Source organism: Suncus etruscus, chromosome 1 (assembly GCF_024139225.1).
Source record: "Suncus etruscus isolate mSunEtr1 chromosome 1, mSunEtr1.pri.cur, whole genome shotgun sequence".
Lineage (NCBI taxonomy): Eukaryota > Metazoa > Chordata > Mammalia > Eulipotyphla > Soricidae > Suncus > Suncus etruscus.
The window spans coordinates 194,035,982-194,063,803 of record NC_064848.1 but is presented as its reverse complement, the minus strand read 5'-3'; the positions used below and the strand labels follow the sequence as shown (position 1 = coordinate 194,063,803).

The following is a 27,822-nucleotide window of genomic DNA, read 5'->3' as shown; positions in this document are numbered from 1 at the left end:
GTTTCTATTTTAGTTTGTTAGTGATTAAGGCTTTGTTGAAAGATAGAGTTGGTATCTATCTTCCCCTAAGGGAAGAGTGCTGTGGTGTCACCTCCTCCATGTGGAATTTCAACTTAGGCACATATGGGGGAAGAAGTAAAAATTGTAATTAGCTGTTAAAAAAAAAAGTACAAGAAGGGGGGGCTAGAAGGAATCATGGAAGGCTTCACACACCTGCTTTGCCATCGTTCAGTCATGTTCAAATCCATAGAGTTTTACATGTGCCCAGCACAATCCAAGCAGCCTTGCTGCGAGCCCTGGTTGTCACAAGCCATTTCTGACCACAGCATAGCTATGTGTGAAAACATCAGAAAAAGGAGGGAACCCCCAGCAAGCACCAAACTGAAAACAAGCACAAGGACTTATGGAAATGGCACATAAGCAACATATCTGGAAATAGACAGTATTTGGGGCTTAGTGAGAAAGGAACCTGTTGCAGAACAACCCTTGATGGGGTTGACTGATGGAGGGATGGAGGATGAGGTCTTTCTCCTCCAGTTCGGACCACCATCTGTCACCCTCTTCAGCCAGGTGATTCTGAGGTGAATGCGGCAGGAATAAAGCTAACAGGCAGTCAGGCTTCAGTAGATGTCAGCTTTATTCCGTCGATAAGGCTGAATCCAAAAGCCCCAGAATCAGCCCCAGATAAAATGCCTCTACCTTCCACAGACCCTTGCTTTTATACATGAGAATCAGGTACCATTCTAGGGTGGGTGCAGAATCAGGTATCACCCAAGGATGGGAGCAGAATGTCATGTCACACCCTAGTGTAGGGCACAATCACCGATCAGGGTAGGATCAGTAACATAATAATCCCATGGAAATGTTTACATATACAACAGAACCCTCATCCACCATTGGTGGGAATGTCATCTAGTTCAACCTCGATGGAAAGTAATATGGAGATTTCTTCAAAAAATAGGAACAGAACTCCCATACGATCCAGCAATACCACTTCTTGGCATCTATCCCCAAACATTCATTCGAAGCATTCATTCAAAAGAAGACATGTACATATATGTTTAGCACTATGCTCTGTGCAATAGCCAACATACAGAAACAACCCAAATGCCCAATGACAGATGACTGGATCAAGAAGTGGCATACACAGTGGAATACTATGCATTTCTAGGGAGAAACAAACACATGCAATTTGCAGCAACATGAATAGAGGTCTAGGATCTCATGCTGAGTTGGTCAGAACAAAAGGGACAGATACAGAATGAACTCTCATATGAGGGACTTAAAGATACACAGTGAGGGGCACAGTGAGTAGGGCATTTGCCTTGCACACAGCCAACCCAGGTTCAATTCCCAGCATCCCAAATGGTCCTCCAAGCCTGCCAGGAGTAATTTCTGAATGCAGAGCCAGAAGTAACCCCTGAGCACCACTGGGTGTGGACCCAAAACGAAAACAAAAAAGATACACAGTGAAACAGCAACAAAGAACCAAAGACAACATAATGGAGGAACTGACCCACTCAACTGAGTTAGGGGGTGGAGGGGAGAGGGGATGGAGATGATATGCTGGTGATGGGTGTGGGTCACAAAATAACTCCACCAGGATTTATGCCCTCCAGAAGACACAGCACATGGACTGGACCCCAGGATCCCTCAAAGAGCCGAGCCCTGTGGCTTTAGTTTCTGACTGACTCACATCTCAGCCCAGCTACAGTTTCTGGATTCTTGCGAATGATCGTTACCCAGATAGAAGATCAATGAACCAGGAGCCAGAGAAGAATATACTCAGAACAAATCCACAGAGCAGAACTGGATTTGGGGCCTAGGCCAAGGAGTCATTTGAATATGACTAATTCTTGGGGGGGGGGGGGGAGGAAGGGGAGAATGAAGGTCATGCATAGGAAAAGGAAGGATAATCAGGGCCTAATGCCCACCTTGGTGCAGCATCTTTTCACCCTCAACAGTGCTGCTTGCCAGTTCCACCCTCTGAAACCAGCAGGAAAGGGTCTCCATCAGCTCCCCTAACTCCTCGCTGTCTGGGTATGAGCAGGATAGAGTCCCTATCCAGGTGAAGACCTGCTTGTGAAGCTAAATCATAACTTTTGGGAGTCTAAACCTACTCCCATCTGCCTCTCTGCCTGTCTCTGGGTTGGGAAGGAAGTTCTGAAAAATAGGCTCCTATGAGCACTGATAGGAGTTGTCATGGGGGCAGTTTGGAAGCTGAATCTCACCCAGGCTCTCTGCTGCTCCTCTGACCATAACCATTTCAGACACCCTTGTTTGCGTGTGCCCACATTTCCTTCTCTTTTTTGGTTTTGGGACCACAATTGACAATGCTCAGGAGTTACTCCTGACTCTGCACTCAAGAATTACTCCTGGCAGTGCTCAAGGCACCGTAAGGGATGCTGGGAATCAAACCTAGTACAGGGGGTCAGAAGGGTACAAGACAATACCCACCTCGCTGTACTATCATGCCAGCCCCACACACTAGAGCCCTCACTCATGTCAAGAAATAACGTCATATCTCATCTCTGAAATTTCAGCATAACGTTCCAGGATTTCTAGTAGTTCAGAAGCAAGAGGGAAGAGAAGAAACACACACACACACACATACACACACACACACACACACACACACACACACACACACACACACACACACACACACACACACACACCCATCCATTGTTCTTTTCTTTTCCAGGCCTCTCAGCTGAGGGTGGTCCAGTTTCTGGAAATGGAAAGAAAAACACTAGCAGTTTGTTTGCAGGCTGTATTCAGCACGGTGTGATAAAACACAGTTGAAACTCTTGGAGGAGAATGATTGATCCACCCATAGATCTGTGCAGACTTCCTTAGAGAGAACTGACAAAGACAAGATTTTTTGAGGATTGCCTTATGTGGTACCCTGTCATCCATAGCAATTCAGAGTTGAAGCAGAAGCCTCATAATCCAATCCTGAGGAATTGGGAAGCTCGGGCCTGGAAGCAAAGGCCAACACTGGAAATAATCCACACAGGTTGAAGGGAATAAAACAGGTTCAGGAAAATTCCACCACAAGCTTTCTGCTCACAAGCAAAAGATGTCAACTGGCAGATCAACTAGCTGTGGAAACAAACCGCAATCATATACTCCCTGATTCTTGACAGAGGTCTTATTGGGAAGAGAGAGACCACCCACTAGTGTGGAGAACAGGTAGGGTAAGGAACCAATCCCAAGGTACTTCTAGTCCATGAATGACAAGCACCAATAAAGGAGAATTATCCTAAATAGAATGAAAAATGGTTACTCCAACAGAGTATTTCCCTGAGTCCAAAGCTTTGAAAGAAATTGCTAGAACTGTCTGAACGATGACGAGTGAGATCAATACCAGCTGCCAAGGGTGGGAGTGTAGGGACAGTAACCTCTGTGCCCACTAAGGGCTGCATCAGCACAAGGACTTCCTGAGCCCAAGCTGATGTGCAGTCACATGGCCTAGTGACCTTCCAGGGAGAGCAGCAAAGGAACCATATAGCTTGGTCCACTATACCATGCCTTGCCCAGCAAATCCTACTAACCATAGTAAGAGACCATAGTCACCCTTCCAGATCAGGCTTCTCTTCATCATTTCAATTATTTTTGTCATGTCTTAGATGGGTATAAATGTGACCCAAGTCTAAAACCATTAAATGCCTGGATAATTGTTACTGGGTCTGACACTGCAGCCATCACCAGTTGAATGTGCACTGATTTATCGTGACTTCTCTACAGAAGATTTAAAATGGAAGAAAATTTTTTTAGATTTTGCTTTAGGGGAAACTTTTTTTTTCTTATTTGGTCATACCCAGCAGTGCTCAAGTGTTACTCCTGGCTCTATGCTCAGTATTCACTCCTATTGGTACTCTGGGGATCATATGGGGTACCAGGGACCAAACCTGGGTCAGCCACATGCAAGACAAACATTAGCCTCCCAATGGCCCTTAGGAGGAAACTCTTTTTAAAAAGCTCCATCTTCCTTCTCTCTTGCATCCAGAAATTGAGAATTTTAACTGAGCTCAAACTTAATCCAGTCCCAACTCAATCAGCAGCTACAGATAACTTTCATTGTCAAGCGTCTGATTAGCATAAGGAAGCTTTCCTCTTGCCACCCCACAAAGTAATCCAAATACTAAACAGCAGGAAGATTACAAAGCACTGGTGGTTTCTCCTCCTTCCCACGGGTAGCTTTGAATGTGAGCTGCTTATGTGATCGCAGGGACAAACAAATGCCTGCTTTCCATACTGTGCCACAAAACAGATTCTAAATGATGGACCATCATTCAGTAAATTCTAAATGATGGACCAGGTTGATGCTGCCCTCTCTGTCCAGATGCCCTGTGCCAGATGTTCAGATGCCAGGTTCTCCCAGGCTCCTCTCTCCCCTGCCTCAGTCAACTGACACTCGGACCCCTTTCATTTTCGGTAGGACTCTGGAGAAGAGGATTCTCTAACTGAAACACCACCGGTGGCCAAGTGTTCTTTGGAGAATTGTGATTCTCCTAAACTTCCAGCCATTGACCAAACGGCAGTCAAGCAGAAACATAAAAGTACCATGACTTCAAGGAAGTCGGAGAGCGTGGAGGCCAAAACACCCTCTCCCGGTGAGTGGCTGATTTCTTGACATTCTCAAAAATCTAAATGCCTAGTTAGAAAGGTCGGGGCAGCTGTGGTGACCACGGTTACATCTGATTGAGATTTCTGTGTGGGTGAAGGGGTGCCTGAGGATCTGACACTGAGGCTGGGATTCATTTCTGAGTTGAGTATCCAGGCAGGCAGTTGAAACTACATGCGTACAGCTCCTAGCCCAGCTCTTCTATCCAGTCCCAGGCCTAGAATTGTTGCCTTTTCATCTTCCTCACTCTTTTGGTGGAGATAAAGGCATTTGGCCCCAGGTATCAAGTTTTATGACTCAAGCCAAGAGCATGAAAGGAAGCTTTCAAAGGCATCTAACAGGCCTGATTTATGGCCCAAGAAAGAGCAATAAAGTGCTCTGGTTCTGGGGGTCATCCTCTCCAAGAGAAGAGGAGGCTTGATAAATCCTCCCTTTTGTGCAATTTGGTAAATAATTCACTCTTTAGCTGCCTTTGAAGAAGAAGAGGAAAAAAAAAAAAAAAACAGTCCTCTGCTTGAGGCAGGAGTGATTTAATGTATTCAGAAAAGGGAGAAATGTCATGGAAAAGTTAGAGTCCCTCAGGCTCGTCCCATTAAAGGTAACATGTGCAGGACACACTAGTTTCCTCTGGGAATGGAGGCAAGGTCGGGGTCACCAGGCAGCAGACATGAGGTTGGGGTCATTGAACAGAAAGTTCTGTTGCTGCTCCCAGTGGTGTGGGAGCATCCAGATGAGTGGCCAAAGAATTCAGAAAGAACACGGGGTTCATTTAAAATCAAGTCATGGTGACTTTCTAATCCCAAAGAGCTCCTGTCCCTTAGCCACAGGCCAGATAAATCCTGAAACCTCTGGAAGAGCAGATGCCCAGATGCATCACCCACACTGCATTGCTTAATGAAGGAGGAAACAAATTGCCTTGAATATATTGTGTCCTTTCAGCTCTGCTCCTTACCAAATAAGGGACAGTGACATCTAAGCTGACAAGGTCTCATATTGGAAACTCCTGGTTGGGACAAGGTCATTAATGGAGCTACTAAGAATGAAATGAGGGCAATAAGATCACCCCCCCACCCGGCTGTAATTTATTGAATGGGGAGGATCTTTAATAACCTCTCACACATACACCCAAAGAATGGACTATCAGATTAAATAGTAGAACTCCTACCAGAGGCTGACATTTTAAACTTTCCTGTGAAAGTGGGGTGACTTCTGCATCATCCACAGTCTGTGTGGAGAAAAGCCAGCCAGCTGAGCTGTTCAGGGTGTACTCTGTCTTCATAATTTGTCTGCTTAATACAGATGTTTTTCAGATTGGGTCAGCTCCATACAGACTGATATACTGATGGAAAGGGAGAATGAACTCACTTTACATTCTATAAAGCATCACATTGGGAGAAACACTAGGCTAGAAAACACAAAGTTTTAAGCAAAAGAGCCAAGTTGGCAGAAAGCTTTTGCCTTTAGCAAACACTGGACGTTTCTTGTAGCAAAAACCTTTAAAACTCACCAACTCAGGATCAGAGTAATAGTACAGTGGAGAGGCCAGCTATCTTGCATGCAGCTAATACGGGTTTGATCCCCAGCATCCCATATGGTCCCCCAAGCACTGCCAGGAGTAACTCCTAAGCACCACTGGGTATGGCTCAAAAATAACAACAGAACAAAAAACCTACCAACTCAGTCAGTGGAAAATGGCCCCAGAGTGTGATCCAGCCACATATAACAGCCCAGGCTAAAAGGTCAGTTACTACAGAAGCTGAATCAGAGGTGTAGCCACTGGGTTGGCCATGAAGATGGCCAAAAGTCAAAGCTAGATGTATCTGGATCTACTTCCCCCTGTGTAGATTCACCCCAGTGCTCCTGAGGTAGCCCAGGGGAACCAGACAGGCAGGGCAACACCTTCAGCTATGTCTGTTCCAGAAAATGATGTGGAGTGCTGGTGAAGACTCAGAACAATTGGGGGGGGGAGAGTGAGAGAGCGTGTGAGTCTGGGCTTAAGGCATTTGCTTTGCTTGCAACTGGCCTTGTTTGATCTACCAAAAGTATCCCTGAGCACCACCACAGGCCCAAACCACCATCCTCGCATAAAAAGAACATTCAGAGAACCTCCCTGCTATTATTAAAAAAGGATTCGGGGGCTGGAGCCATAGTACAGTGTGGATAAGGTCTTGCCTTGCACACAGATGAGTGGGGTTCAAACCCTGGCACTACATATGGTCTCCTGGCCCCTGCCAAGAGTGATCTCTGAGCACAGATCCAGGAGTCACCCCTGAGCACTGCTGGGTATGGCAAAAAGGTAAAAGGATTCAGTCTTGAAAACCCGATACTCAAAGAGCCATTCCATTCATAAGCATAGAGATGGTTCCTCCACCTCACAGAGAAATTGTGTGGGGAGGGTTGTCCAGAGTTGCTAGTGAGTCTCACCATCTTCTCCCCATATCAAACATATGTGATGTGGGAGCCAACCTGTGGGGCCCAGTGAACCCATCTGTAATGTGGCCCACTTGGGCTGCACTCCTGCTGAGCTAGGCTAGACTTTCCTGAGCAGCACGGGAGGTGGCTTTGTTTCACTGCAAATCTCTAACACCAATTCGAGTCAGAAAAAGGGCTTTTGTCCCCCCATGACCCGCTTTCTAGAACCCCCACGTAGCTAGTTCCACACAGTGTGGCTGGCATGCCCTGCGCAGCTCAGCTGGCTTCTCACCAAGAAGGCGTCGGCTGGCATTGTTCTTCACACTCAATTAGGAGGAATTCACGCATTTTCCATTAAGTTCATGTGTTCTACCGACCTGTTTCCACAGGGGGGGTAAACCTGTGTTTCTCTACCTCCCCCCAATACCGTGAAATAGGTTTGTGAAAAATTTTATAGGCGCGTGCTTCAGACTCGAAATGCTTAGATTAGCAGCTGGGCCCCATCTCTCATTGCTTATTACCTTTGGGCAAGTAACATCACTCTGCTTCAGTTTTCTCATCTGGAAAGGGGTGGAGTGTGTCCAATCAGGACCAACCTTGGGGGACTGCTGGGAAGCATTCCTGATAAAATGGATCCCCAGTCCTTCCAACAGTGCCCAACACGATCTGCACTCCATGACCAGCAGCTGGCAATGCCCAGCACGAGAGCTGAACTGAGGACAACTAGCCAGAAAGCTTTGTCTTAAAGATGTCCTCCCCACCCACACACACTCTTTTCCTTCTTGACCAAAAATCAGAACCCAACATTTCCAGATCCTATCCAGGCAGGAAGAGCTCCTTACTGCACCCTGATTGTCTCAAGGAAAATCATAAATGGTCTGTGCATGGTCACCAACTAGAGGTTCGCTTGCTGCTCTTCAGATAGACATGGATAGTCAGGTCCCAAGGCAAAGCCCCAGCCAGGTCCAGCATGCAGCTGATTCCAAAATCCCAGGTCATGATTAAGATGAACCCTGAAGTAAAAAAAAAAAAAAATAAGTCCAGTAGAGAGCTCCAGGAGTCTCCAAGTCCTGCCTGATGTCAAGACCCCTTGGAGCCCCAGCCTGGGTTGGAAAGGAGACCCCTGACCTTCCAGGGACAGGATGTGGGTGCAGCATCCTATGACAGGTGCAAGACCTCCTCCGGCCTCTCTTCACACATGGGATTTGGTCAGGTCCCCAAAAATGGATCCAGGGGAGCCTCCTCCAATATCTTGCCCTTTAAGACAAAGCCAAGAGTTGGATTAATCACGTAGTATCGCGCTTTCTGCAAATCACCAACCACACCTGCCTCTACCGCAACCTGATGCCCACGCAGCCCAAGAGCAGATGCGTCCCATGCAACCGGTGGAGCCCGGGCATGTAAACAACCTGAAATAGCTATGGTCTCTCAGGAATTTGAAGACCAGCTTAGAAGAGGACATTTCAGGGCAAATCTCATGTTTTCATAACTTACCTTGCAAGTAAGCCCTAATGACAGTCTCCTCCAGAAGGCCAGCAATAGGTCCCAGGCAAGTCCAGTTGGTGTCTGGCAACTTTCCAAGCCACCTTCCTAAGTGACAAAGCAAACTGCATCAGGGAATCTTTCATTTTATGAAGAAAATTACACTTATTTTTAGCCTATTTTTAGGGACACTTCCTAGACAGAGGGCTGGTGTTTGGGGGTTCACTTGGGGGGTTATTACAGAACCTAGAATTTTGAAGCTTCAGACTCCTCCACTTCGTGATAACTTTACATGCTAGGCAGCAACTTCTCCAAGCTGTTTCCTCATCTGTAAAATGGGACAATTACCAGTATGCCATGTGAAGTGAGGGCTAAAATCTTGGAGACAGATAAGGTCTCAGGGAAAGGTTTAGTCTCTGGGATTTCCTCTGTTTCTAAACCAGCTCCTGCTCCCACCTGTCGTCCATCTGTTGCTGGGCTGAGCATCTTCAAAGAGAGAAACTGAATAGCAATGTAGAGAGGAAAAGAGAGAGATCTTTAAATATAGAGGTGTTTGCTTCTCAGTGAAGTCACCCATTTTACCAGAACCTCTGGCAATGTCAACAAAGACATTCACCTGCCTCATAGTTCCAGGGTACAAGCCAATAGCCCCATCACCTATTCATTCCGTGCTCCCATGCTCTTAGGTTGCTTGCTTACCTGCAAAGCAGCCATATGGAAAACAACGCCACATGCAAGTCCTGACCTAGTAAGGACTAAGAGCTTGTGGAGAAAGACAGAGGATTCAGCCAGCCACAGGAAAGAGGAACTGCCCAGTAACTCTGTAGACATCACCAAGACAGACATCAGGAGTAACCATGGTGCCTCCAAGTGTCCCCAGGACTCCTGCAGGGATGCCATCTTGTTAGAAACATGTATTCAGGACTCCACTGCCACACTTCCCAAGGAGGCTGGAATCCAATCTTACATCTAACCATGAGGTGCAAGGTCAGGACAGCACGTCAATGGAACCGCAGCTGTGGCTGGGTTCAAGTAGGGAAGTGAGGTGGACAGGCAAGGATCTGTACTTTTATTTTAGGGATTTTTGGAGACTGTGGGGGCCACATCCAGCAGTGCTCAAGGATCACTCTTGGCCAGGGATTGAACTGTGGTTGACTGTGGGCCAGGCCTTATCCCCTATACTGTTTCTCTACCCCTACACGCATCCCCGCTGGCACTTTGAAAAGCTGACTCTGGCTGTAGCCTGGAAGGGACTGACTGAGGAGGGGGGACACAGAGGCCAAGAGGCCCACAGCAGGAGAGAGAGGAGCCAACTCAAAGAGGGTAAAGGGAAGCCTGGGCTGACGGACTCTTTCCAGAAGTCACCTGGGCAGAACCTGGGGCATGACATGACAATGGAGGGTAGGCGGACGGTGGCTCCAGATGGAGCCCCGAGGCTGAGCCCAGAACATGATGCCAATGGAGTTGGTCAGGGCCGAGGCAGCCCACAGAGGGGGTGGGATTTTTGAGGGCCCTGCTGGCCACTGTAGGACTCGCTGCAGTGAGAAGGCCCTGAGAGCAGTGGGGAGATCTAGGGCTGCTGCAGTAGCAGGGAGTGATATCAGACCCTCAGAGACAAAAAGAAATAGGAGTCCACTATGGGCAGCAGTTTCCATCCAGAGGGCACCCGGCTGCAGCATTTCCTGAACTCCCCTGATGAGAAAAGCACATTCCAGCCTCACACTCCTTACCCTGATTACCTTGACCAAGGGCCTACAAGTCTGTGTCTGGGCAGTTTTGTCCAGCACTGCCCGGGTGGGATCCACCACTTCTCACAACCTGACTTCCTGAAGTTCATGAGCCTTGAGGGCGGAGAGAAACAGAGCAGGTAGCGCCAGGTGTGCGCTCTAGGGTGGCTGGAGATGAGGTGGTGGAGCAAATGAGAGAGGCTAAGACGACTCCGCTGCTCAGCGGCAGAACTGAAAAATCTGGCAGGCAGGCAGGAGGCCGCTCAACAGGGGGCTGGCTCTATCAGGCTCTGCTGTGGGCAGGTGGTGTGGGAGGGTCACGGGCGAATCCTGAGCTTCCCCTGGCCCCTTGTCCTCCACCTGCAGTTTCCCCCTAGGTCCCTCTCCCCAATTATCCCCTCACCCAAGGAACCTTCTGCTCACCCCTTTCCCTCTCCCTCTGTGTCCGGGATAGCTCTGGCCTGCTCACACCCATAGGGTCCTCTGGAGTGGACGCTATACCCAGTGAGCCCCATCCTGCCTCATACTAGGACAGCTCAGCAGATGCACTGCAGATGCCTGAGAAGGCTGGGGCTCTTCCCCTGGAATTGGGGGACAAGGCAAGAGACAAGTAGCACCCTGCGTGGGGTGGCAGGGGGGGGGTGATGGACACTGGGACAGGACAAGGGGGGTGGTGGACACTGGGACAGGACAAGGCCAGGTTGCCTGTGACTGTCAGATGTGGGCCTGCTGTCCCGAGGCTCAAAAAACGCCCCCTGCCCCTGGAAGCCACCCTGAGTCAGGTGCATCCACAGACTCGAATGTTTCTGTCCTTCCCGCCGCCAGTGCAGCTTCCTGATTGCTCTTTTTCTCTCGTGCAGGTGACAACAGCGAGCACCCCCTGTTCTGTGTCGAATATTCCCCTTTCTGCTCCGTCTTTGCTTTCTCCCCTGTCCCGCAGCCCAATACCAATTACTGCTGTCTCCTCCTACCACTGGTGCCACCTGCCTCCTCCAGGGTCCAAAGCCCAGGAGCCCAACTCCCTCCGGTGCCCCCATTTCCCCTCCTCAGGAACCCTACCACCCTGGGCTCCTCCGCCTGCTCCCCCAGCCCCCTGCCCGAGTCTCCAGCCTCCCTCTGCTACTTCCCCATCTCCCATCCCACCCCGGCTGAGACCCCTGTGCTGTGCCTGCCAGGCCCCCGGAGGCCCAGCCGCATTTACCTCGTGTGGTAAGTGCTCTGTGTCACCGAACACCGCACAGGGACTTCGGGCTCCCGCAGGCAGGCGGCTGGGAGGGCCCCATTGTCACCAGAGATGTGGAAGATGAAATGGCTGCCTGCTGCTTCCCTCAACCCTCTACCACCAAGGAGTGAAAGACCAATAAAATTCTACCATCTCTGAGCCTCCTTTGATTTCTTCACTGCTGCGTCTGACCCATTGTGAAACGGGACCCCAGAAATGCCCCATGTCTGATCCCACCCGGGACAAGCCAGCTGAGCCAGTCACAACGATAATGGGGCAGGGACAGGTCGGGGTAACCCATTCAGAAGCACACAGAGGAGGGATGCAGAGGACTCGGGGTGGCTGGCACAGGCCCTCTTCTGCCTGCTTATCTGGCACCCATTCCTCTAACTCCAGATCCCCACCTCCCGGGTTCCAAAAGAAAACATATCCATTGGGGCCAGAGTGATAGCATAGTGGGTAGGGTGTTTGCTTTGCATGTGGCCGACCAAGGTTTGATTCCAACATCCCATAAGCTCCCCCAGGCATGCCAGGAGTAACCATTGAGTGCTACCAGGTGTGACCAGCCCCCCCCCCAAAAATTGCTTCTGTTGGGGCCAGAAAGATTGTACAAACAAGCAATACATTTGCCTTGCATAGTGCCTTACCAGTGTTCAGTCCCTGAGCACCACTGGGTGTGGCCCAAAATCCAACAAATAAACAAATAAACATATCTGTAGTCCCTAATCCAGTTTTTTTTTTTGGGGGGGCCACACCCATTTGATGCTCAGGGGTTACTCCTGGCTAAGCACTCAAAAATTGCCCCTGGCTTGGGGGGACCATATGGGACGCCGGGGGATCGAACCTTGGTCCTTCCTTGGCTAGCGCGTGCAAGGCAGACACCTTACCTCTAGCGCCACCTCGCCGGCCCCCCTAATCCAGTTTTAATGAAAATCTCTGAATACAGGAGACCATGAGGTTCTAGTACCCCAGGTAGGCAAGAAGGAGTAGCCACCATTTATGCCCAGGACAGAAAGTTACTCCAGACCCAGCTTCAATGCTCCCCAGATCTGGCTGCAGTGCTCTCCAAAGCCTAAGGGAAGCCATCCTGCTTGTTACCAAGGTTTCTCCACAACAGAACCCTGGTGCCGCCAAGGAGCTATGCTTGTCTTTTCTATGGTCTCTTAGAAATCATGTCTGTGGTCTAGAGTGATAAAAGGGCCCAGGGGCCATACCTCTGCCCCATATTTTCTGATCAAGTAAATACTTCTATGCCTGTGAGGGACACACTGCATTCAAACCACTGCTAGGTGTCTGTCCCCACAAGGCCTCCCCTAGCTCTGATACTAGCAGGGTCTGTGAGTTCTGTCTCTTCCACAGCCAATTACAGTCTTCCCAACTTCTTCTCAACTTGATTCAGGATGTGAGTTCCTGATGACAGAACAGAGTCCAGCCACCTTCTTTTGCTGCACTGTTTCCTCAAGAGCAATAAGACGTAGTCCTCCTAGAGATGAACTATGTGCCATGATCAATATGAGGGAGTGTTATGGGGGCCTGAGGTCTGCAATATGCCTCGTAGTCTCTGGATCTCTTGGGGGTTGTGATGGAATAAGGGGAAGGTCTGGTATGGAAGCTGGTGTTTGATAGTCTTGAATTCATGTTCATATGACCTACATCATCAGGGCCACCTTGCTTAGGACTCTGTCACTGAGTTTGCTCATCACTAGAATCTAAAGTGCATTGCAAGGAAGAAGTCGGTGGTGTGGCCAAATGAGATTATAATCTCGAAGGTCATGACCAAAACATTTTACTAGTCAATTCTCCAATGATTGCTTTGCCAGGGCACACAGGTATCTGCTGGGGAAATTACATTTATAAACAGAAAAAAAAAAAAAGAAAGAAAAAAGAGTGTTGCTATTTGCCTTTTGGATTTCACAGAAAGGATTTGAGGGGAGAAAGTCAGCAAGAACTACACTGGAATGAAGACTGATGAAGAGATTATTATCAACCTTTGACAGGTTAAATTCAGTCCTCTGATGGGAGTGACTTCAGATTTCCAGTATTACTACTATTACCGGTGTGATTATCACGATGAGAGAAGAAGCAGATACTATATTTGAGCAGTTGATGGGCCCCAGGCTCTTGGTGAGGCCATTTAGACCCATTAGTGCTCAGTTTAACTATAGCCACAGCATGACAGAGATATTCTCGCTGAAGTCCATATTTCCAAAAAAGTCTGAATATCCTGCTGCCACACACCGCATCAAGTTTTTGACCGTCAGACCCACTAAAACAATCCCTAGTCTTTCAGCTTTATATCTTTAGTTCATTCCATGCTGGATCAGAGAAGAGATGGAGTCATGGAAACTAGCTTAGAAATAATTTGTATTATTCTTTGCATTAAGGGGAGTTTTTTTTTTTTTTGAGCTGGAAAGCAAAGTCTCCTTTGCCTTAATGACATCTTGAGGGCCTGGAGAGATAGCACAGCGGCGTTTGCCTTGCAAGCAGCCGATCCAGGACCAAAGGTGGTTGGTTCGAATCCCGGTGTCCCATATGGTCCCCCGTGCCTGCCAGTAGCTATTTCTGAGCAGACAGCCAGGAGTAACCCCTGAGCAATGCCGGGTGTGGCCCAAAAACCAAAAAAAAAAAAAAAAAAAAAATGACATCTTGAATGTCTTGCACCACAAAATTTTGATTTTGTCCTTGGAATTCCTCATAGTTTGAATTAGATGCATACCTCAGAACCCTATGAATCCTACTGGGTGTGGTTAATTTGTCCTGTAGCAGAGAAGAAACGCACAGGCCCTCATCCTACAGGAGTACACAGTCCTGCTGGGCATAAAGGACACATTATAGGCAAGCCTCAACCATCAACGGGTGAAAGGTGTGAGCATCTTGGAAGTTTTGGCTTAAGCAGAGACAGTGCATTCACTTGGCAGATAGAAAACTAGGAAGTGGCCTCCAAGGACTGGTTGGCAGTGCAGGGAGGAAGACCAGGCCTTTCAGAGGGGGTGGGGGGGGGGGTTGAGATGTGGCTTAGTATATGTGGAAGATAGGAAGTTCTGCTGCATGGACGTGAAGGAAATTTTGTCATTCCTTTAGGATGTCTGTTAGGAACCCAAGGAGTCCTCAGGAATTAGGCTTTTAGGCCAGTCCTGAGTATTAGACCTGAGTGTAATAGCATAATAGTCCTGCCCTGCCTGTCCATCTTTGCTCCACTTCTCCCTCAGCTGTAATGAGAACAAGAATCTTGTCACCACTGCCTCGTGGAGGTGAGAGACAGCAGGGCCTTGTTGACAGCCAAGAGCTGGAGAGGGAGGCCTTACCTCAAGAGAACTAAGGCCATTGGTTGGAGGAATGTTGCTGTTAGGGTGCTGGAGTTCCCCTATTTCCTCTGTGCAGGGCCTCCAGCTCAGCCCCAGGCTCACTCTCCACTGCTTGGTGGACTCATGACTGATTATCACCTTCCGCCCACTCATTTCTAGAGAGTTCTTCCCTATCATCCCTATCATTGTCATGCCCACAACCTCATTGGCTGCCACACTAACCTCCCATAAACTGGAAGGGCAGTTCTTTTAGTGTTAATTTCTGTGGAATCATGAGGCTGTATCTTAGGGCACAAACTCCCACCACTGCCTTCCCCTCCCAAGGCCTGTCTGGAACAGTGGATAGAATCTTCTCATTGTACTAAACTAGGCATATTGGACCACCTCTCTGAGATCAGCACACCCCACAAGCACGACTCCCACTCTGGATCCTATACCCAGTCATCTGTTGACTCACATATAGCCTAGGGCCTGCTCAGCTTTGCCCTCTGTGGCCTGCTGGTTATGATGGCTGAAACCTCTAACCTGTCTAAGAGGCTTCAAGCCAGGCCAAACCTCTCCGATTTTGTTTCCCACCCTGGGAGATATCACTCACCCACCCCCGTGATCTGTACTGGGAATGCTGAGATTATTGGGGGCAGGAGGCCCACAATAGTAGCTCAAGTGCAATTGAGGAGCATTTTCTCTCTGTTGACCAGAAGAAGGCATATTGGAACCAGAGTGGGTAGTAGAGCATTTACTTTGTATGCAACCAACCCAGGTTCAGTTGCTGGCATCTCATTTGTTTCTTCAAGCCTACCAGGAGTGATCCCTGAGCATAGAGCCAGGAGGAAGCCCTGAGCACTGCCAGATGTGACCCCAATCCAAAAAGAAAACAAAATTTAGGTTTCTAGGATGATGCTGAGTGATTACTATCTTCCCTGAAAAGATGGGCAGTCGGTCACATTCATTTGAGAGATTCTGGTCTAGTTAACTGCTCTTGTAGGCATGCATGGAAAATACCAAACCTCCTTCCCCAGGCTCACGTGCACTGAAGCTTCATGGGGGTGGAGAAAAAATGTGGACACAGCTCACACTCATGAACAAATTAAGTAAAAATAGGAATAAACAGATACAGGTCAGTGAAAACTCATTTCACATTAGCACCTCAGATGCAGTCTTGCCTCCCAGCACAGATGTGTAGCTAACTCATAGGCAAGAAAGATTTGTGGTTTCCAAATATCTGGTGCTTTCTGGAAGGCCATCTGAGCTGCAAATAATCCACCTGAGGCAATCAATGCACAGGTATGAGAAGAAAAGTTTAAAAAGGCTGGGAGGGCCTGAGAAGTTATACAGCAGGTAGAGTGTTTGTCTTACACAGGGCAGACCCGATTTCAATCCACTCTCTCTGTATGGTCCCCCGAGTACTACTAGGAGTGATCCCCGAGTGTAGAGCCAAGAATAAGCTCTGAGCATCTTTGTGTGGGGCTCAAAAGTTAAAACAAACAAATAAACAAAAACTATGACTTGAACTTTTGGGTAAGTTTAGGAGCAAGGTCTCAAGGCCTGTGCCCATCTTAAGTGTGTTAATAGTGGATCCGTCCCAATATCAACAACCTGGAAGCTAGAACCTTCTTAGCCAAGGGAAAGCTTTCCAGAGACTCAAGTGTTGCAGGGGTCACGGATTCCCATGTCTGGCGATCATCTTAAGGTGCTGGGACATTTACAGTCAGTGCAATTCCCAGCTTGGGGTGTGGGGAAACCCCATAGTAATAGACTTGTGATGTGGATATTAAATAATAAATGGGGAAACTGAGGCTGTGGAAGGCTCACATGCTCCAAGGTGGGAGTGAACCAGGTTTTAGAAGCTCTCTTCTGCTCCCTAGGCCCACTCACTCAGCCTTCCCCTTTCCCCATGCTGGAGCCCACTGAGTATTCTTTATACAAAGGGTTTTTTTTTCCCCTGTGGAAAATTAATTATTGAAAAGACCTTGCACCTTCCAGCAGCCCAGGCACCGCAGATTTTGTTCAGAAAGAGGAGACCAAACCTGGGAAGATTGACTGTCAGCCCAGAACTGCAGAGCTCAAGAGCCACCAGGAACAGAGGCAGACAGAAAGCCCAGCTGCCAGGGAAGGTAGAGGCCCTCTGGAGAGCAGGTAAGTCCCACAGGGCCATTGTCCTAGTCCTTAGAGAGGAGAGCTGATGTGTGCTGTTGCCCAGACAACTCCAGATGCTCCTAGCATGCCGGTATGCTTGTATCTGGAGACACACATACCTTCACATGAGATGCTCTGAAGGGTAGAAACACAAACCAGACTGGCTTTGTTGCTGAGAGAACTGGTGGGGAAAATAAGGCCGAGGACCAGTTTCTCTTCTTTGCCTCAGATGTGACTAAGAGTGGGGAGGGGGGGGGTCCTTCTGGGAAGGACATAGGGTGGAGGGAGTTGGGACAGAGATGCAGGCTTCTTGCAGCTCCACCACATCTCTCCTGACCTCAGAGCCCCCCCCCCCCCCGTGAGGAAAGGGTGTCTGTGGGTAGATTTTTCTCCCTGCCCAAGCACCCCCTCCCCCTATGGTAAGAACCAGAAAGTGTAAGTGTGGAATCAGGATTTTTTTTGTTTGTTTTTTTGGGGGTCACACCTGGCAGCACTCAGGGGTTACTCCTTGGTTCTACTCAGAAATCACTCCTGGGGCCCGGAGAGATAGCACAGCGGCGTTTGCCTTGCAAGCAGCCAATCCAGGACCAAAGGTGGTTGGTTCGAATCCCGGTGTCCCATATGGTCCCCTGTGCCTGCCAGGAGCTATTTCTGAGCAGACAGCCAGGAGTAACCCCTGAGCAACACCAAGTGTGGCCAAAAAACAAAAAAAAAAAGAAAAAGAAAAAGAAAAAAAGAAAAAATCACTCCTGGCAGGCTCAGGGAACCATATGGGATGCTGGGATTCAAACCACCGTCCTTCTGCATGCAAGGCAAACACCTTACCTCCATGCTATCTCTCCAGCCCCTGGAATCAGGATTTTTAATTTATTTGGTTGGTTGGTTAGTTTTGGGGCCACATTCAGCATGCTCAGGACTCACTCCTGGCCATTTCAGGGCATCATATGGGATGCCAGAAACTGAACTCTAATAGGCCACATGTAAGGCAAGTACCCACTGTACTATCTTTCTGTCCTCATGCTGCTTGTGTTTTGTATGCATAAAGCTCAGATTCAATCCCTGGTATCCTCTGTTCCCCTGAATAATACCAAAAATGATCCCTAAGCACTAAGCTGGAAATATCCCCCAATTACTGTCTGGTATGGCGCAAAGACAAAATAAAAGAATGAGCATAAGAAATAACATGACAACAAACCAAAACCTCTTTCCCCAACTCTGGTTTGGTGGCTGCATCTTGCGTGTTCTATCTGTGGCCCAAATGTCAGCCTCTTTTGAGGTGACTCAGGTAACGGGACCAAAGGAGGCACCTGAAACTCCATGAAAGGGACATTTGAAGGCCACCACTTGTTCTCCTCTTTCCCTGGGAATCCCTTGGGGCCTATATCCTTGACACCCACAAACACGGGGCCCCTTACTCAAGCATCACATCTGTATTGTGGGGGCCATGTGTTAATCTGGAACAAGACAGCAGAGTTGGCTAGGAATGAGGGATAAGCAGAGCAATTCTAGGACCATTATTGCAGCTGGAGATCCATCCCACCCCATACCCCATTCCTGATCACCTCTTCCGGCAGTGCAGAACTCACTTCCAGTGGCAGTTCTTCATGCTAATGGGTGCTAAGCAGTCACCCTGAGTTAAGTTCCCTTGTTTTAGAAGGAGGATAGTGAAAGCCAGCACACTGTATTGCTGGAATAATGAAGTGGGATAATAATCCATACAGATTGGGCTGGAGCAAAACCCAAACTATTGGAAGTTTTGCTTCTAACACAGCCCCAAACTCTCAAAGAACTCTCAAGCTGTTTGCAAGATGAAGTTGCTCCTGATGAAATGACCTTGGGCCTAGGAAGGTTGCAAATCTCCATCTGTCTGCATCTGGAGTCATCCTGAAGCCTCCAGAGAACTTACCCACTTTTCTCTTAGTTATATCAGGGCTCCCAACTTTTCCAAATACTTTCCTCACTAGTCTCACAAAGTTCTTTTTCTTGCATTCCGAATGGTTGGCATAGAGTAGGAGGCAGATTGAAACATTTTCACTGTATCTGGGAACTCTCTGAAGCACATGTGGCAAAGGGGTAATCTACAAAAGTTGTTACAAATCAATAGGACAGACAGACATCCTTAACAGAAAAAAATTATGGTTGAAGAGAAATAACAGACCAGCACAGAAGAAGAAATACAGGTAGCTAAAAGGCTCATTTGAGGGGCCGAAGCAATAGCACAGTGGTAGGGCCTTGCATTCGGCTGACCTGGGACGGATTCCCAGCATCCCATATGGTCCCCCATGCCTGCCAGGAGTGATTTCTGAGAGCAGAGCCAGGAGTAAGTCCTGAGCATCTGTGGGTGTGGCCCATAAAAAAAAATAGGGGCCAGAAGGTAGCATGGAGGTAGGGCGTTTGTCTTGCATGCTGAAGGATGATGGTTCGAATCCCGGCATCCTATATGGTCCCCCGAGCCTTCCAGGAGTGATTTCTGAACACAGAGCCAGGGGTAACCCCTGAGCACTGCTGGGTGTGACCCCCCAAAAAAAAACAAAACAAAAAATTAAATTAAATAAAAGACTCATTTGAAAGGGGGAAAGGGCACATTTAGAAGGGGGGAATAGAAGATAGTACAGTGCTTCATATATGGCTGACCTAGGTTTGATCCCTGGCACCACACATCAAGAAGTTATTCCTGTGTGCAGGGCCAGGATTAAACCCTGAGTACCACAGCTGTCACCTAAACAACAGAAAGGAAAAAGAAGAAAGAAAGGGGAAAAAGATATAACTCAACACATTAAAAATGAACTTACAGTAAATGTAGTTTTGTCTACCCAATAGGATAGGTCTTTAGTCAGATTCAGAACTGGGAGTGTGGCTCACCATAGACACTTCCTGGATAGTGCCCGCTGCTATGACCAATCCTGGTGAGCTCAGCTGGCCACCCATTTAGTAGAGGAGCTTCCACATCCTCCCTCGGGGATAATTTGGTGTCAACCATAATGTGGTGGCATAGCAAAATCTTTAAAGAACTCATACCTTTAGCAGTTCCACGCCTGGGAATCTATTCTAGGAAAACAAGGACATGTAGTCAAAGCTGTTTGTGCTAGGACATTGTCACTCTGTAATTTGTGGCAGCCGAAAATCTTAAAATAGGGCTGGAGAGGAGCTGGAGAGATGATAGGACTGTGGGGCAGGGCACTTGCCTTGCACAGGGCTGACCTGGGTTTGATCTCTGGTACCCCAGCTGGTCCCCTGAGCCTTACTAGGAGTGATTCCTGAATACACAACCAGGATTAAGCTCTGAGCACTGCCAGGTGTGACCCCCCCAAAACCAAAAATCAAATTTTTAAAAAATCTTGAAAATAATTTATATATCCAATAACATAGTATAGCCAATAATAGAAGAGTTGAATAACTCATGATGCACTTATATTTTATACTATATAATAAATACCACGTACAGAATTAATGCCATGCTTTTAGAGACTAATTCTTGGCAAGAGAAACTGCTCTTAACAAAATGTTTAGAGAAATAAAAACAAGCCATACTTCACATTTTATCTACCCAAATTCCCAGATTTTTGCTAGAATGTTTCAGGATGAGGTGGGCTATAAATCCTGCTGTCTATAGGGTAGAGGAGGGCATGGCAGAAGAAGTTCATGCCATCGCTGTCATCCCTGAAGTTACCAGAATGCACCCACCAAGAGGTGCTAACTCAGCATCACGCAAAGCTTCGAAGTGTGGCTTCGTGAAGAGCAGCCCAGGTGCACTCTGGCCCAAAATCCTGGGCAGAGCCACAGCTGCTGAGCTTCAGACTATGCCCAACCCACTGCCTCCCACTCCACCTTCAGATCTGCCGAGTTTCCTACAAAAAAGCATCAGCCACAACGTAAACCAGAAGAAAACAGTGATGGACTAAACGTCAGAAACCACAGGTCAAGCCCATGATCAAGACTAGATGAGAGAGAGCCTCTGCGCAGGCCCTGCTGTGCAGATTGTTCCTTTGGGACTCCCTACTGAACCCCTGAGAACCCCAGGCCCTTCCCATCCCAACTGGAGCCTGCAGAGCCAGGGAACGACCAGGCAACTGTGCAGGGCCCAGGTCTATGAATAGCATAGCCCTAGCATACCAAATCGGGCGCTTATTCCCAGCCCTGGAGCGACAGAAATCTGCTCCCTCTTTGATAGACAAAAGAAATAGGATAAAAATAGCATAAAAATAGAATGGTAGAGTCTGCCACCTTTAGTGGAAGGAAATACACACACACACACACACACACACACACACACACACACACAGTACTGGTTGGATTTCTAAAGAGGAAGGTCAGCCCTGGGACCAAGGAAGAAAAGTGCAGACACATTCGGGTGCTCTAATAACCCCCCAGGAACTGTAGCTTGACCCCTCACTTTGCTGTTTCTACTGTCTAGAGACCAGTGCGGTGGACGGCAGCCCAGTGACCTGCATTAAATCATGTGATGACTCATATGAGATTTCCACTTCCTTTGTCTCAGAAGCCGAGTTCAAGAAATTCAGGGATGATTTTGAGCTGGTGTTCCTTCCCATTTGAAGTCTCCTTAGTTTGCTTAGAGCATGGGGGCAGCTCTTGTCTTCCAGAAGCTTCCAGTTCTTACTGGGTTATCTTGGAGGCCCTTCTTCACCTGAGCATCTTCTTCCCTTTGCCTTTGCTTATATTCAGGGGGCAAGAGGGAGGAATATAGTCACAGGCCAGGTTATCCCTGGCCTCAGAGCTAGTAACAAAGAAGAGATGATTTCATGAGAGATTTTCTTTTTTTTTATTTGTACTAAGTAGTATCTAAAACACCACATTACCCCTGGAGCTAAGCTGGACACCACCTTCCAGAGCCTCATCCCCAAATTGCTAGGACAGAGAATGGTTTTGTTAAGTTTTACATGGAGCAGGAGCACTACAAGCAAGCACTGAGTGAGTTTGGAGGAGAAAGCTTTGGAGGTTGTAGTGGAAAGTTTTCCCTTTTCCAGCAAGACTGAAGTGAACTCCCTCTTTGAGAGATTTAATTGGATGGGGAGTGTTATTTTGTTTTGGAATCCCCACCCAGCTATGCTCAGAAGTAACTCCTGACTCTGTGCTCAAGAATTAATCCTGGCGGTGCTTTTGGAACCATATGAGATGCCAGGGATCAAAACAAGTACCCTCCCCACTATTCCATGTCTCTGGGCCCCACCCAGTAGTTTTGATTGACCTGGGCTGGGACAATCCTTCTCAAAGTTGGTGCAGAAAGAATTGGCATCCTCAGTTTCTTCCATATCCCTCAAACCATCATACGCAGTGAAGTGGGACGCAGAGAAGCAGAGCTAACTCTCATGAGCCACACTCATGTCCCTTGACCACCCCTACCTGAGTCCTTCCATAGGGCCAGTGGCTTGCTCTAAGGGACACTCGCTGTGGGGGGAGAATGACAACTGTATCTTTCTTCATTTCAGACTCAATAGTTCAACAAGAAGGCCCACTCTGGGCAGGTGACACTAAGCTGAAGAGGCCACCTCAAGAGAGAAGAAACATAGGCCCCTACTCACAGAATATGGCCATGGCTGAGAGTAACCTTAAGAGAGGCAAGAGGTGGGACCCCAGTATTTTTTCCCATGACAGGCTCCATCCACCCCAAGCTCAGCCCTTCCAGGCCACAAGGAATCCTTGGGGGCTGAGTGAGGCCTTGGGGCCACCGCTCCTCACTGCCTCCTTGGACACGGCCCGGAGGAAACCATTTGGATTCAGAGATAAAGACTTTTATACAGAGATGGCACTGAACCCTGGGGGAGATGGACTGGACACAGATGAGGAAACCCGCACAGAGGAAGAGCTGCTCTCGGCCAGCATGTACCCAGCCAGCTCTCCTTCCCATCAGAGGAGAAGCCGGTTTCTCACGGCCTCGGCTGCTCTGACCAAAAATAAGATTTTTGAAGAAAATCCTGCAAATTGGAGGCCAAATCCCTTTAGAAGTGAGTTCAGCCATGGCTCCTTGGGTGTGAGCACTGCAGGGGAACCAATGACAGCGCTACCTTCCCCTGGGCAGAGACCCTTCTGTGACCCCTTGCTACCTAACAGGAGCACTTCAAAGGAGAATGACAGGGGTGATCGTGAACATGACAAGAGGACCCCTCACTCATGGGTCACCAGATCTGGATGCAGTCTAGACTTCGATGGCCTCAGAGCCGGACCCCAGTCTAGAGAAGCTGTCCCCTTGGAAGAGTGGCCCAGCTCCCGTGATCGTCTAGGAATCTGGCAAGCCGACTTGAACCATTCCAGTAGCTCTCTTGACTACTTTCTTTTGGGACCACGGGCTCCAAGATCATCCCTGAATCCCACATATCACACTCCCAGGTCACTCATTCCTTCTGCTCTAAGCCACATCCCACCAGTCGACTTGTCAACAATTTCAGCTCACAGATCACGCTCAGAGGCCAACTCGAGGTTTAACATGCGCCAGCCATTGTGTCCCATTAGAAACAGGAATCTATTGGCCAATATTGAAAATCAAAGCTCTTCTGAATCTCACAGTGCCCAAGAACAAGATGTCAGGAGAGAAGATAATGCCACTTTATCCAGCCAACCCCAGGAGACCCCATGCCATCCACGAAACCCTCCATGCCACTTTCGCTCAGTGGAACCCACCACCTGGCCAGCAAGGATGAGCTTGCAAGACCATTTGCCCATCCCTGACTCCCTGCAAGAAAATATCCCTTTCACCACCTTTGCGGTGTCAGAATTTCCAGGTCAAAGTGGCCAAGAGAACAGGGCAACAGTCTCTGGCATGGGAGAGGAAAAGGGAGCCCCTGAGATCAAGGCAAACCCCGAGAAACTCAAGAAGCTGCAGGAAAGGTAAGGAGCTTGCATAAATCTGGGTATCTCTGTTTCATGCCATTTTTTTAATGCAGAAATAAGTGGTGTGTCCATTAGTGGGTCTTGCTACTCTTTCTTCTGCATGAAAGAGCAAAAAATAAGCTCTTCCCCCAAGCAGCCCTTTCTTTGATACCCTCTTTTTGTGAAAATATCTTGGGAGGGTTCACGGCTGTGAAACTGACTACTTTTTAAAGCTGCCTTGGAATGCTATGTGGGATCTCACCTTTTCACTTTTCTGGTGTTTGCCCTCTTCTCCCTCAGCCACCTCGACTCTGGAAAGAGCCTTTGAGCCTCAGCCACCTATTAGCCTATCAGTTTTTCTTTGTTACATCTGAAAATTCTGTAATACTTAATTAGACAGGAGGGGAAGAATAGAACATAAAAAGCAAAAAGGCTCTTGTCTGTCTTTTATCCAGTTACAGGAATAAATGAACCTTTTAGCCACATCTTGCTTTCCTATATGAAACAAGGGGCCCCAACTAACCCTTATGGTTAAGAACCAAAGGCCATCAAGCCCTCTCATCCCCACCAATGACAAATTGCAACTTTAGATCCATTTCTGGGATCTGAAATGATGCTACAAATCATGCCTTGAGGGCCAGTTATAGTGCAGTGGGTAGGGTACTTGCCTTGCATGTGACTAGATTTGATCCTCTGCATCCAATATGGTCCTCTCGGCCACCAGGAGTAATTCCTGAGTGCATAACCAAGAGTAATCCCTAAGTGTGGCTCAAAAACAAAACAAAAAAATTTAATGATGCCTTTTAAAAAGGCATTCCTGATGGGCAATGCATTGACATTTGTCATTTGTGCACTTTCTTCATCAAAACTCTCTTTTCCAAATCGAATGAACCCATGCTTTCCATATTTCAAAAATATTCACCTTAGGACCAGAGAGATAGTACAATGAATAAGGTGCTTGCTTTTCACACAGCTGACCCAAATTCAATCCTGGCACCCCAGGGTCCCCATGGTACCTCAAGGAATGATTCCTAGGTGCTCAGGTATAACCTCTAAGCATTGCAGGATGTGGCCCCCCAAAACATATATATTTGCCTTAAAAATACTAAACATACACTGAAACAAAATATTACTATTGGGGCTAGACCAATAGCATAGTGGTAGGGCAAATGTATGTGGCCAACCGGAATGGACCTGGGTTGTATCCCCAGCATCTCATATGGTCCTCCAAGCCTGCCAGGACTTATTTCTGAGTACAGAGCCAGGAGTAACCACTGGATTTGCCCTAAAGCCAAAAAGATTACTATAACTATAATCAGAGTTCAGCACTGCTTAAAACTTTGTTTCCAGACTTTTTACCTCTATATGTAAAAGAAATTTTTAGAAAAACATTGATTCATGGGCCAAAGCGATAGCATAGCAGTAGGGCATTTGCCTTGCATGCGGCCGACACAGGACGGACCCCGGTTCCAATCCCGGCATCCCATATGGTCCCCCGTGCCTGCCAGGAGTGATTTCTGAACACAGAGCCAGGAGTAATCCCTGAGTGCCGCCACCACCACGAGGTGTGACCCCCCCAAAAAAAGAGAAAACTGATTTATGTGTGTGTTGGTTTTTGTCTGGGGCTGCACCTAGCAATGCAGGCTTATTCCTATCAGAGCTGTTGGGATTGTATGTGATGCTACCCCCTGAACTGTCTCCTTGGCCCATGGTTCATATATTATAATATGTTTTATTTTAATAGTTCAAGCCCAGTGCCCAGTGCCACTTACACTAAAAAATTTCCCTTGGTTACTCTAAAATAGATATAAAATAAGTACATAACATACATATATGCAGAGAATCAAGAAAGCAAAATTCAGACAACTCTATGCCTACCTTCCAGCTTAGAGAATATTACAGAAACCCCCAGGAAATCATTCCCCACCCTATTCTCATCTCACCACCCCTAGAAACCTTTCAGACTGCTCTCCCCCAGACCATTCTAGCTCTGTGTTTATTTATTATTCCTTTGTCTTTTGTCACAATGATAGGGATTTATTTTGGGTTTTGTTTGTTTGTTTTGCTTTATGGTTTTCTTCTTTGAAGCTACGTATTTCCAAATAATATATGGCTTTAATTTTTTTTAATTTGTAGAAATGACACAATTATTTTCCAACTCAGTGGGCATGGAATCTCTGTTCTACAACTTGCCTTTTCCACTTTACATCTTCAAAGAGACTCAAACTTGTCGTTGTCTATAACTTTAATTCATTCACTTTCACTGCTGCAAAGCATTTCATTGTCAGGATATGCCACAATTTAGTCATTTCCCTGCCAGCGGACATTTGGCTTCTTTACTGTTTCCTGCAAGCCATATCTCAGGAACATTCCTGTAAATGTCTCTGGGTGCACGTGGGAAGAATTCTCTGGAATACTTTTCTAGGAATCGCTGGGTTGGGGCAACTGTACAACTTCCACTGAAAATTTCCAATTTCTGGTCTCCTCGGTAACTGTGCTCCTGAGCACCTTTGCCAGCACTTGTCGTGATTGGCTTTTCACGTTTTCTGCCAGTCTGACAGGGAGCAAAAATGAGACTGTGACTTGCATTTACATTTTCATGACTGTTAATGAGGTTAGGCATTTTATGTGCTCTTTTAAATGTTAAATGACCATCTGTGTTTCCTTTTCTGTAAAATACTTAGAGCTTTTGCCCATTTTTCTTTGAGAATATTTCCCCTTTATTTTAGGAGCCATTTATATTGTTTGCCTTCTCATCTAATCCTGTGACAGTCAGTCATTCGTTAGAAGTCTCTTTTCCCAATTTGCAGTTTGTCTTTTTCTCTTTCTTGATGTCTTCTAATGAAAATGAACTCTTGATTTTTAACGAAGTCAAATTCATCTATCTTCTTTATGCATTGTGTGATTTGTATCTGTCTCAAAACAACCTGGAGTGATTGATTGTAAAGGGTCTTCCTATTCTTCTAAAAGCTCTACAGTTTTACTTTGTACACTTAGAGCTTAATATCAACTACAGTTTGGAGTTAACATAGAAAACTTGCTTGTTCTGTGGTACAAGGGACATTTTGCAATTACCCTGTGGTCCCTACTGGCCTGCAGAGCCCCCCCACCCCTGTCATATAACTAAGAAGTAAGCCTGTCTCAGGCTTTCTATTCTGTCCTGTTAATCTTCTTTGCTTTTTCCTTACCTACTGGGTCATCTTAATATCTGCAACTCTAATTCATTTTGATCACTGATGGTATGAAAACTCCCTCCCACCTGGTTCTCAAAGAACCCTTTATATATATATATATAGTGTGTGTGTGTGTGTGTGTGTGTGTGTGTGTGTGTGTGTGTGTGTGTGTACTTAAGCATCAGCCTAATGGGATCAAAGTAACTTTCTAGCTTGTTCTGGGAGGTAGAGACATCTTGGAGATAGAGAGGCTTTGACAAGTATGTTGCAAGCTCTCCTTTTGTTTGTGTCTCTGATAGGGAAAAAAAAAAGACAATTCTGCTCCTTTTCACTGAACTTCCTTTTCTTAGAGAGGATCTCAAAAGAAACCCAAACATATGTTTCCTTCTCTCCTGTGACTTCAGCCCCAAATCAGTTAGTTCCCTTTCCTGGACCAGACATTTCCTTGTCCCTTGAGGATACTGAAGAACCAAAAATAGAATGAGAGAGATAGTCCAACAGGCTGCAGTCAATGCTTGGCGTAGAGAAGATCCAGGCTCCATCCCTGCCATGCATGGTCCCCTGAGCACTGTCATGAGTGACCCCCCCACTCTAAGCATTGAGCCCAGAATAGGCCCTGAATACTCTGGGTAGAATCCAAAAAAATCAAACTTTGGGGGCTTCTTAACATCCTTCCTCCTTAACACTCACCAGCTGTTCTTCCCTCACTAGACACAAATATAGTCGCACACAATTTCATTCACTCCATCCTCATTGGAACCCACTAAATAGTAGCTTATACCCTAAATAGTTGGCATAATTTGTTGGTAAATTTAAAGCTGGATGAACTCGGGTTCAGATTTCATCATTTATTGTAACCAACCTCCACAGTATGTTGTCTGTGTAAATCCTTCATCAGACCCTGGCATGA

General features: G+C 47.3%; 1 protein-coding gene across 1 annotated transcript in view; it reads left to right on the top strand.

The window, feature by feature from the left end:
* Positions 1–27,822, top strand: part of MARCHF10 (membrane associated ring-CH-type finger 10) — a 74,201-nt gene that overhangs the window by 32,199 nt on the left and 14,180 nt on the right. Inside the window, exons 4-6 of the mRNA XM_049779090.1 lie at positions 4,445–4,619; positions 16,762–16,914; positions 22,362–23,757. Of these exons, the coding sequence (XP_049635047.1) occupies positions 4,445–4,619; positions 16,762–16,914; positions 22,362–23,757 (1,724 nt within the window). The remainder of the gene's footprint in view (positions 1–4,444; positions 4,620–16,761; positions 16,915–22,361; positions 23,758–27,822) is intronic.